The sequence below is a fragment of the Hippocampus comes genome, unplaced genomic scaffold (assembly GCF_001891065.2).
Source record: "Hippocampus comes isolate QL1 unplaced genomic scaffold, H_comes_QL1_v1.1 scaffold241, whole genome shotgun sequence".
Lineage (NCBI taxonomy): Eukaryota > Metazoa > Chordata > Actinopteri > Syngnathiformes > Syngnathidae > Hippocampus > Hippocampus comes.
Window position 1 is genome coordinate 186391 of NW_017804969.1, and position 12251 is coordinate 198641.

Sequence of the window (12251 nt, forward strand, 5' to 3'; positions counted from 1 at the left end):
CAGGCTTTACACAAGACCTCGATATAGGGGAGAAAAAAAAAAAAAAACACAACAGCCCCAGACTATTTTGTGAAGAGATGTGTGGTGAGTTTTCAGTTCTGTAGTTACCTCATCGTCATTTCCTGGCAGGGTGTCTGAATGTTGCCACACAGGAAACATCCTTGCAAGTTGCAGCATCAGAAACCACAACGAAGACACGTTTCACCGACTTCCATCTTTGTTTAATAACGAGATGGCTCTGAGAAAAACAGTAAAAACACATCATACCTGGACAGAACACATTTCGGCGATGTTTCGGGTCGTTTTGCTACTTTGTACGTACACTCGTGAAAACAGCAGGTTGGGCTCTATCAGATTAAAGAGAAAAAAAGTTTCCAAAGAATATTTTATGCTAACATGCACTCTGGCACAACAGTTGTGGAGCTTTGTTTTTTACGGCTCAGCCCTTTAGTCCATGAACACAATTGCCAAATAACACTGAAAGTAAGGAACATGAATAAAATTAAAGAAAAAATATGAATGAGAGAAGAAGATTGTAAGAGATTCAGAGAGCAGATTGTGTGTTTTATAAATAATACAGGAATATTGGAGGCAGACTGAATAAAAGTAAATCTGAACCTCATTACAAGGAGGAAAATAAGGCGACATTTTAAAGTCATAATTTTATGGCAATAAATTGGCAACTTTTCTCGCAAAAGGTCCTCACATAATTGAGAGGAAAATAATCACTTCATAAGTACTACTAAATATATTCCTATATGACATATGATATTGTTATTATAGTATTATGGAAACCTGATGTGCTATAGAAAAGAAACAAGGGCAAATATAGAATCAGCACCAAAAAAAAAAAAATCAGCTAGAAAGGTTTAATTGTAGCTCGGATCAAAAAGTTGTAGTAAAAATGTGTTGAACAGGTTAAAAAAAATACTGCTTTAGAGGGTTAAGAAAAAAAAATCCCGTGTGAAATGACAGCAACAGTACGCGTCTATTTAAGGCCTTTCATGCAAACCTGCATTGAGAATGTGTCAACTGCAACCGGTGAAGTCCTATAGCGCAGCAGCGCAGTCAGGAGAAGGGGCTCCAGCTGAGGGTCCCAATAGAGATGAGAGTCTGACAAGTGTTGGAGGACAGCCACACCGTCTCCATGAGGCCGAAGTGGAAGAGGCCCAGGGCGAAGCCGCACAGCACGTCCGTCAGATGGTGCCTGCCAAGCAGCACGCGCGACACCCCAACCAGGACGGCCCACAGCACCAGCAGGATGCGCAGGGGCACGGCCAGAACCAAGTGCGACAGCAGGAACTTGGACACCATGGCGGCGCGGCTGGCGTGCGCCGCCGGGAAGGCGTACGCGTCCATGACCACGCGGTCCAGGAAGCCCGGCGACATCTCCCACGGTCCTTTGCGCTTCACCAGGCGCTGCACGCCCGCCACCGTCAGCACATCCACGATCAGCGCTACCGTAAAACAAAACAAAGACTGAACTACCTATTTGATATGATCACATTGGACTTCAAGTTGACAATATTATAAATATTTATTTTGGGCCAGATTTTTTGGTCCCTCAAAGCTCGCAATAAATTAATTGCAGGCAGAACATTAGGCTGTTTTACAATACTTAGTCCTTCAATATTTGTTTAGAGCTGTAGATGTACTTCATGCTTTTAAGTTTACTTAAAGTATTCAACGTACTTCATGTTTTGAAGTTAATGTCCTCAATGCACTTCATGCTTGAAAGCAAATGTATTTAATGCCCTTCTTCGTGCCCTGACAAAACGTGGGCAAAACCATTGAGTGTACTTGACATGACAAGTGAGACAAAGGGAGGCGAAGCAGCACATGTAGCCTAGCAACATTAGCTCTGAGTGCACATAGCAGATGTTTCTTTTTTTAGCCGCACCAAAATATCGCAGTCAGTAAGACTCGTGGCCTTGTCGAATGTAGCCCGTCAGCTGTCTGACAGGTTAGCGTCGATTGCACGACACACATACAGAGCGTGTATTCGCTCCACGAGGCGCTCACTGGACACATCATTAGGTACACCTGACCTGACTATCTCATCTTACTTGTTAGCCATACACGTTTATATTTTGCTTACCTTATCAAGAGGTGAAAAAATATGAAGACCCTTTCACACTGCTTCTAAAAGTGGGAAAAGGACGCCTTTGACAAGCAGCGGAAAAGGGGCCGTAAATACTTTCCCACTGCTTGTCCCATTAATTTATGAGGATTCATTTATTTCCTAGTATTGAATTAGGGAATGAATGGATGCATGGCAGCGAAAAACAAAACAGTAATTTCCTTGGTCGAAGTAATAGCTCACACCAATATGCTCGTTTATCTACTTACATTTTACTGTACATGCCACTTGTGTACGCCTCACTTCCTTTTTTTTTTTTTTTTTGCGGTGGAAGAGCAAGGAGGTGGTGGTGAGATACCATTTTAAAGTGGCCATGCCAGCACAAAGTCCCACTCCACGCACTGGCTATGGAGTCAGACTCCCCCTCCACTATTCTATCTTGCTGAGCATGACACGCACACACTCAAGGCAGACGATGAGGCGCTCTGAAGCAGACCGCCAGCGCAAAAGTCATTGTCCGCACACCGGCTGTTGAGTCGTACACCAGCTCATTGCTATTACACCTCAAAAAGAAAGTATTTGCATGTTAGAAACAAATCTCTGAATTCACTTTACAGGGTCAGACTAGACTTGTATTACAATAGATGACTTATAACACTTGTATGACTGTTAGGAATGTTTAAATTCCCTGTCCGGTTAAAGATTTTCCAATGGTGACAGTTTGGCCCTGGAAGAGATGAATTCCATTTCCATTACCGTGTTCCCTATGGGTGGGAAAAAAAAAGTGTTTGCAGGTGTTAATCTGTCTGCCAGCCGCTTTGGTGGCAGGCTGCTTGTGTTCAGTGGATTTGGGCCCCTTAGACAAGCTTCCTACTGTGCACTTTTGCAAAACGAACTGCAGCAAGGAGAACCGACACACGTCTTAAGTTCTCTTCATGTCCAAATAATGGCTCCTGACCCGCTAGTTTTGTTTAGTTTAGTTTGAAACAAAAGCAGTGGAGGTGATAAGGATGGGAACGAACACATCAAGGTCTTCTCTCACAGTCGAATCGTGGTATTGTTGTTGTTGTTGAGGTGGATAATAGGGAGTGTGTTGTCTTATGAGGAACACAATCACCTGAAGATCTTTGTTTTACTTTGATATTGGGAAAGAAAAGTAACAATTCAAGCGAAGGCCCGGACTGGCCTCCAATCAGAGCGCCGTGTTGCTTCATTCAGCAGATTTGTCAAGCTTTCGGCTCACTAATCTGGTTTTGCCTCACCACTACAAAGGAGTGTTATGGCCACATTGAGAGAAGAAATCATGATTACACTAGGAGAGTGAGGAGAAAGTTTTACATGGGGGTGGGGGGAGGGGGGGAGAACAAGGGCAACTTATCACACTTGTATGTCTTGCAATCACTTGTATATTAAAGATTGCTGTTTAGAGGCAACCTTCAATTGCAGTAAATTCCCATGGAGCGTTTCCAACTTTTCGTCGAATAATGCGATCTTACACTGCCCAATGAGCGCGGCTGCCGCTGTCGTCACTCACCCAGCAGCAGGTTGACGAGCACCTCCTGACCGGCCAGGGTGTTGCTGCGCGTGAGGCACACGACGGTGCCGATGATCCAGGTAAGGCCGTGTCCGGTGAGCGCCAGCAGGTTGAACATGGAGCGGCAGCCGCCCCACGACGACCACGTGTAGGCGCAGACGCTCATGCGCTTGGAGAGGCTGATGTCGATGGCGAGCAGCGAGCTCTTGGCGATGCCCTTGAACGACGGGTTGAGCTGCATGCAGTCCTCCTCCGGCAGCCGCTGCTGGCCCGGCTCGCCGCGCTTGCCGCCGTCCGCCTTGGGCGCGCCGTCGCCGGTTTCCTCGCTCGCCTGGCTTCGGACGGAGCCGGAGCGCCTTGGTCCCCCTCCACCTGCGCCCGCTCCTGCTCCGCCGCCGCGGATCTCCGGGGGGCCCCCGCCTCTCATCGGCTGATTGAGCGACATGAACTCGGGTCTGTTCAGGACGCTGTTGCGTTCCCGAGCTCTGGGTCTCACGCTTGTTCCGGGCATGTTTTTGTTTGGACCTCTTCTCCGACCGACATGCAACGGTGATAATGGCTAAAAATAACCCCTACCCCACTTCCTCCACTGCCCTTAACAGATATATTTAGAGTGGGCGGAATGTGCAGTGGTCATGCTCCTCCGTCGTGGATGTAATCCGGCTTGAGGGCGACACTTGACACCAGCACACGAACCGCACTGTCCATCGCGACACTATTTACTTCCGGGTATGCGCCACAAGAATGCGCAAGAAAAAAAAAAACAATCGCCATCCAAACAGAAATAAAGGACAATAAAAGCGTTGCGGCGAGGCACCTCCCTTACTCCCTTACGCAACTGACGTAGCGGTTTGACGCAGAAGCTGATTTCAGGTCAGATGCGCACTGGGAAGGATCACAGGAGCGGAAGGAGTTCTCCAAGGTGCTTATCGAGGAACGTGGAAGATTTATTTCAACGAAAGAAAGTGGTGATACTTCAAGGGGAAAAAAACCTAACAAAGAGATCCGAACATTTTACTTTAGTCCTTAAAGCTGTACAATGGCTCCTAGTCCCAGAATAGATTTTAAAATTCTGCTACTGGTCCATAAATCATTCAATTTCTGAGTAGTTCACTGTATTATTCTATTTTATTCTACTTTTGTTGTACAGTAGAATAACACTGTTTGAAATAAATGAAAAAAAACATGTTAATAAAATGTCGAATTACTATATAATTAGCTTGTGTTGTCAGTACCAATGCTTTAAAACTGGCAATTATAAAGCAATGGGAAAAAATGGTTGCCGGTCCGCGAACAATGTACGTGTCCCAACTGGTCCTTGACAGAAAATAATGTTGGTGACCACTGACATTCAGCTTCCAAGCCGGGACTTTGTTTCCCAGCATGCCCTGCGCTCACATCGGAAGTGACGCGTTAAAGCGCATTATAAAGCCGCTTCCAAGAGCCTGCCGCGACTGAGTAGTCAGGAGACCAACGAACGGGTGAACCTGCCCAAGGCACCCGCCGCGCGGCGACGACAACTCGAACTCAACCGCTTCCTCCTCCACCACCTTCGTCTTTTTTTCATTCCGGCGACAGCTGACACCGCCTTTTCCTCCGCCGCTGTCAACATTTTACTCGTATTTGTGGGAAGCAAAAGAAATAAGTGGAAAGGTGGAACGGTGCGGAAGATGCGAGCGTTGGTTGCGGACGCGCACCTGGTGCTGCCTCATTCTACGTGGGAACTGCTTGGAATGGAAGAAACGATATTTCATATTTATATTTTAACACGAGAAAAGTTACGCTTCATTTTTGTGAGTGCATATTTTCTTTTTTTGAAAGCAATTCATGACTTGACTGAACCAAGAGAGGATTAAAAGGACACCACCGGCAGCGACAGATTTGGAGATTTTTTTTCCCCCCTTGAACGTTACACCAAATTGATTATTATTGTTATTTGGGATGGTTCTAGCCTCCATTTAACTGCCACGCAACTTGAGCGCGAGCGTTCGAAAAGTTTCTCTCGGTTACGTTTACGCGCGGGAACGCACGCCACACCACCTGAGAGTTTCTAGTTTCTTCAAAGTCGCAAGTTTCCCACCCTTGTGGGTTCGACCGAGGCTTTTTCGGACCCAGCGGCCCGTGACTTGTGCCACCGCCCCGATGCGTCTCCCCCCTACACAGGCGCTCCCGTGGATCTTGTTGTTGTGGACCGTCGTCGAGTGGCTCCCAGATGCGAGCGCCATGGGCTGCCTCCAGAGCATCGCGTGCAAGCCCAAAACCTTCCGAGACGGCGTCGCGGTGCTGCAGGTGAACGCGTCCATCGACTCCAACCCCACCAGCATCGACGAGTCGTCGGCCGTCATTCTGCGCTACCGCACGCCGTACTTCAGGGCCCAGGCCTTGGTGCTGGTGCCGCCGGTGGCCGCCAACGAGACGTGGACCGTCGGATGGATCCAAGCCTGCAACCACATGGAGTTCTACAACACATATGGCAGCAAGGGGATGTGAGTATCCAAAATGGATTTACTCAACTACAGAGAATACCAGGCAAAAACGGAATTGTGCGATTATTGCGACATGTTCATCGAAGGTGGTGATTCACAAAGTGGGGTAAGGATGAGGTCACTTCAGTGGTACGAATCACAGGCCAAGTACGGTTCAGGTGTCTTTCACTTTTTTTGTATCAATTTACTACATTATGCACAGTCAAGTCAAAAAAGTTCTTTACAGTAAGTTCTTTGCACCCCTGCCAGTCTAAACATGGTCTTCTCATTAATATTGCATATGTGGAATATGAATTAGGTCAAAAAAATGTTTTTAATCCGTTTCAGGGGCGGCCATTTTGCCAACTGAAGAACACGTCAAGTGCCCGAGGGCTCAGGTAACAACCAATCACGGTTCAAACTCAGAAAGCAGGTGTGCTGTGATTGGTCGTTAACTGACCCCTAATATTTGTGTTTTGAAAGGGTCATTATTGACTGTATGTAAACATTTCGTAGTAACTATGACTTGCAATAGCATTATTTTTATGAACCCTAACCTTATGTTGGCACTTTGAAGGCTCTATATTATAATTTTTTTTAGGTGGGATTTGCTGTAAAAGTTTGAGAAGTGATATAAAGTTTTGTTAGAGTACAAAACTGAATTTTAGCATCCGTAAACTAAGCTAGGATTAACCTACCAAAATGTCACAATTGATCAGTTTTACCCGAAGTTGAGATATCAAGTACTGCACAAAAAGTCCATTTTTAAGTAAAATGTACTCAAGAAATGGCACACAAGCAGCACTTATGCTGACGCGTGCAATTTCACATCCTTATATGTGGAATTGCACGCGTCAACAGAAACAGAAAAATTCTGTCTTGAGAATCACTGATTGACTTTACCGTTGAGGTCTTGCCAATGTAAAACTCTTTGGGTCCCCAAAAATTCATGTTAAAAAAAAAAAATTGTTTCCCCTGTATGTTAAAAGTCTGGGAAGAGTCAGTGGAGGAATCTCGAAACAGAACAGAACACACAATTATTACACGTGTGCATGAAAAGGGAACTGTATGCAAGGGTCCATAATATTTTTACTCATGCGCTTGCAGTTTCTAGCGAGGGCCCTCCCAATGATAGGAAGTGCTCTTGGTGGTGTCGCGGATGCCATTTTGAGCTCTCTTCAAAGTGAGGAACCAATATGAGCTGTGACATCCGGCATGGGGTGCCCACAAGTGGGTTGAGCATATGCCTTTATCGTCACGTTTCGCGTCAGGCCCAGCCAAGCGCTGCGCGTCCAAGATTAGAATTGCCTTGTTTTTTTTGACGACATACCGCGCACAACAGCCTCCTCCACATCGCTGCAGAGATACCGCCAGGGGAGGAACGTCTCTTGTCAAAATAGCTTCATTATCGCAAGTCATGGCTGCGCATTTAGCTGTCAAATATGTTTTTAGATGTTTTTTTTTTTTTTTTTCTTTCTGGCTCGAGTCATGCACATTTGCTGATGGAGTGAATTTGCTCACAGCTCGCAGGTCTGTCTCTGTGTGGCCCGCTCCCAAAAGGGCCGAGGTCCGGTACCAGTCCGCGGACCGGTGGTTGGGGAACCCCGCCACGAGACTCTTCAATGAATATGGCATGCATGTCATTTACATATGCTACTATTCATCAGTCATATTACAATTATACTTTTTTTCATCCATCCATCCATTTTCCGATCCGCTTTATCCTCATAAGGGTCGCGGGGGGTGCTGGAGTCTATCTCAGCCCCCAAAAATGACCACACTCCAGCTTGCATTTGGAATCAGAGTGTTAAAATTATGACCAAACTAGCTGCAGAAAGCCATCGAGACATAGTCGGTCGGGTATGAGTATGTAACATACACGGACGCTGTTGCATATGGATGCTGTTTGCGGGCTCTTTCTCACTTTGCAGTGTTTGCAAAGGCAACTCCCTTCTTATGAATTGTTTGTCAAAGCCCGGGGGGGTCGGGGGCGGGATTAGGGATACAGGATGGGGGGCTCATTTAGACAAATTTACTGAAACATGGCAGCTCAAAGGAACACGACAGAGCATCAGGCCACCAAATCCTCAAGATGCCAATAAATGCTCATAAGATTTACACTGGGAAAAAAAAAAAAGTACAAAAAAAAAGTCATTTTATTTCATGAAGTGGTTGCATAAAATAAAATCATCCTGATCCAGAAATATTCGAGTAGACGCATAGTCTACATCCAATTGATCAAATAACTCGAGTACTGTAAATTCAACACCATTTTTTTCAGTGTACATTGGAACCTGAAATTTACAAAGATCGCGCTCCGTTTGCACTGTCGCCGAACGAATTGAATGCGGTGACTCCTATTTTGAAGGCAGAATGAATACGTAGCAGGAGGGAAATGGGTTGTATTTGTTTTGGAGGCATGTGTTGGCGAGGATGAAATGGGTTTTCATATGCGCACGGACAGTGAACTCCACACACACACGCGCGCGCAGTTGTCATGCCTGACGTGATAATCTGGCCCGGCGGCAAAAAACGTGGACGTGAGGCGAGCAGGCAAGAAGTCATGTGGTTGCTGCTCACACATCTTTCACCACACGCGCATGCGGGAGCTGCTGATTCCAAATTATACTGGGGAGTGTTTTTGTTTTTGTCTTCACGCATTCTGGGAATATTTTAAAATGTCACCGGTCCATTAATTTAAATTTGCACGAATGACGGTGCATAGAGACAATTGTGTTATTTTCCTAACTCCAAACATGAAGATTGCATAGAAAGAGGTGTTTACATTTCAAAAGAGTAATAGTTGGAATAATAGCAAACAATGCAATTGATATTTCAAGTTCCATGCATTTATGCTTTTTTTTTTTTTTTTTTTTTTTTACATAACGCAGAGGAATTTTTAGAATATTAAAAGGATCAACAGCAAGGGCTGGATAAAGCAAAGGTTTGGCCACAAACAAGCAAAGTGAATTGAGCCGTTTCTGTCCGTCTTCCAGGTCGAGTTGGGAGCTCCCCGATCTTCGCAATGGCAACATACGGGCCATCAGCGACTCGGACGGCGTCAACTACCCCTGGTACGGAAACACCACGGAAACGTACACCATTGTGGGCCCCACGCGGCGGGACAGCAAGTTCTCGGTGAGCATGAACGACAACTTCAAACCCAGCATCACCTGGGCCGTGCCCGTCAGCGACAGCAACGTGGCTGAGCTCACCGCCATCCGCCGAGACCAGAGCTTCACCACCTGGCTGGTGGCCATCAACCGGGCCACGGACGAGACCCTGGTCCTGCAGACCGTCCGCTGGAGGATGCGCCTCCTCATCCGCGTGGACCCGGAAAAGCCCCTCGGTCAGCGGGCCGTCCTCCTGGAGCCCGTGGCCCAGGAGCAGCCGCAGATCCTGGGCGAGAACGAGAGCATCCCGCCCAATGCCATGGTCAAGCCCAACGCCAACAATGCCCAGACGCTCATGTGGCGTCCTCAGGAGGGAGACCCCGTGGTGGTCATTCCACCTAGATACTGACGGCACACACACTCCTTTCATACCGAAATAGTATCAACTTGAGCCCATTTCACACAGCCTAAAAGCCCGTGTTTATATGTGATTGCGGGATGCCGTGTCACTATGTGAAAGTACAGTAGCGGCATTCAGCTTTTTTGTTGTTGTTGTTGAAGGCATAGCGGTAACTTCTGCTACATCTCGAATGCGGCCATTTTGCTGAATCTGCGTGAAAGAGTGTTAATTGTCTGTCGAATTATACAACAGCTGTGAAGAAATACATTTTTTTGGTGAGGCGAAGCATTTAAAGACTGGACTGAACAAACCGCAACCTTTCTACCTTCAAGCCGGCTTACTGTGCTAAAGGAAGTCACAGATTTCAATTGAGTACTTTTGTGTGGATTTTGAGGATTTGCTATGATTTTTATCATTGGTTTTGTGCACGTGTTTTTATTTATAGGCTGGGAGAGAGTGCATTTTTGTTTTTGTGGTTTGACACAATCCATGCTGCCTTACGTGTATGCCACTCTCCGCGCCGTCCAAATCCTTTTAAGCCTTAAAACAAAGTGCAATGCAGCATTTTGTCCTGTCGTCCCGGGTTTTCCTTTCATGAGTTAAAGTCTAGGCCTCGACTCTAAAAAGCTCATTTTATATATACAGTATATATTAAAAAAAAAAAAAACCTGCAATGTTTTTAATGACAAAGAGCAGCCATTGATGTAGCAATAAGCTACAATAATGCTTCCCCTGCTTGTTTTTTTTTTTTTTGTACATCTTGGCAAAATGTTCACAATGTAAGTTGATGGAAAAATATTATTACAAGCCATGTCTTTGTTACTAAATCCTTTTTAAAATAAATTACTGGGTGTCCTTGCCAACTGTGTTGCTGGGAAAGGAAAAGCATGCACATTAACATGAAAACACGCAATACCAGATTGAAATCCAATAAATCATAAATTTGTTTAAAAAAAAAATCACTCTTGTAAAATGGTAACTTTTTTCCCTCCCGTTAATTAGCTGGGGTGGGTTTGGACTGAATTTGTGATTAGATTTCAGGTCCTCAAAAAACAAACAAAAACCCGAATGAACCCATGCACATTTATGCTTCGAGGCTATCGTCCGTTTTAGCATAATTGCGTAACAAGCTCACGCATGGCTGGGTGAGATTCACGCTGACTCAAAGGCCATCCTGGTGAAGAGGGGTTAAGAAGAGAAGGGCAAAGGGGGGACTCCCTACAAAATTACATCACTTGGACACCACATGTAGTGACAAGATTTTTTTCAGTGAGGGAGCAAGGCAGGAGGGGTGATGAGGGTTCGTCTGGTTGCAAAGGTTGGCTGAGGTTGCGAGGGCTCGCGGACTTGTGAAGGTTAGACGGTTATCACAAGGGATAATCAGTGTTGCAAGCAGGCTTGGGAGAACAGTAAGAGCTTGTCAGGGGTTCTGGAAGCTACTGAAGACGAGTGGCACCGGGTCTGAAGTTCTTCATACGAGTCAGGGTTAGCCTATAGTCGCTATTGAGTTAGGTCAGGCTCAGAAAAGACCAAATTCAACGTAGCTAGATGTTAACGACGGGGGAGCGGCGGCCCATGTGGCCAATCACCCGACGATGCTACTGCAGGCCTTGGATGACTCAGTGTAGTAGTCAACTGGAGCACATGTAACTTAAACCTGAACGTGTGTGCGTGCGTGTGAGTTAATACCCCAGTTGGAGGGATTTAGGCCAGGATGAGTTGACTGCTCTTGTTGAATCATCATGCTTTCACTCTTTCAGCAAGCTTTGTGCAAAACGGAGGCATCACCTCGTAGCCTTGAAGACCCTGAACTGAAAAAGCTTGCGCGCATTGTGTGCACATCATGCCCCGAGGCCACCTTCGCTGCTACAACTACGAACTCAGCACGAGTGATGTAGGGCACGTCTCTTACAGACATCACCGGCCGGCTCTATTTATAACTCTTTTTGTGCTGGAAAGATGGCTGAAGAAAAAGGCATTTGTGGAAGACAAATAGAGCGAAAAAAAAATTCTACTTCTCTACCTCAAAAAGTTTTGTTGGTTTTTTTCGGGGGAGCCTGGGGACTGTGCGCCCTGGACTCTTATGCTGCCCTGATGGCATTCTCAAGCGTCACATTCTCCCTTTTATTAGCACAGCTCACACTTGGCCACCTGTCACTGATATTAATGCAAATATAATCACCACTTCACTCTCTTTGGCACCAGACGCCACTATTAATACGGTGCCAATGTCACCTTGGCTCTGTAATGAGTCCATTTGTCATCCAAGGACTGCTCTTGATGAGCTTTGCAATTTGCGTTGGTTGGAAAATGTTTAGCTGTGTGAAATGAAATTAACTGGGGGGGGTTGTTGAATTTCCCACTTTTGGAGGTAAAGCCTTCTTGTTTTCCTGCCATTCATGTTGCAAACAACTAGAGTTGGACTCACTAAAGCATAATTTGATCCAATTTTGAATTTACTCCCAATCAGGGTCAGCAAAAGGTTATCTGATGGCTGCCTCCAAAGACTGCTTGGAAAGTGGACCGATAACAATGAAGCTGCCTGACCCATGATTTGGTTGATAAATTTGATCATCAATTAGTTGTTGCAACTTCACAAATTCAGTCGTGTGGCCTGCTTCCTAAATTTCGGATTACATTGAAAACCAAAACAAACTGG

General features: G+C 45.9%; 2 protein-coding genes across 2 annotated transcripts; one reads left to right on the forward strand and one right to left on the reverse strand.

Annotated features, from left to right (window-relative positions):
* Positions 1–428: 428 nt before the first annotated feature.
* LOC109528248 (inactive phospholipid phosphatase 7) lies at positions 429–4408 on the reverse strand. Its single transcript, XM_019890631.1, has 2 exons — positions 3615–4408; positions 429–1457 (listed from the first exon to the last, which is right to left on the reverse strand). Exons 1-2 carry the CDS (start codon positions 4123–4125, stop codon positions 1069–1071), a joined length of 900 nt encoding a protein of 299 aa, XP_019746190.1. The 5' UTR covers positions 4126–4408; the 3' UTR covers positions 429–1068.
* Positions 4409–5052: 644 nt separating this feature from the next.
* Positions 5053–10505, forward strand: fam78ab (family with sequence similarity 78 member Ab). The gene is made up of 2 exons (XM_019890488.1): positions 5053–6100; positions 9076–10505. The coding sequence occupies exons 1-2, from the start codon at positions 5757–5759 to the stop codon at positions 9599–9601; spliced, it is 870 nt and encodes a 289-aa protein (XP_019746047.1). The 5' UTR covers positions 5053–5756; the 3' UTR covers positions 9602–10505.
* Positions 10506–12251: the final 1746 nt, after the last annotated feature.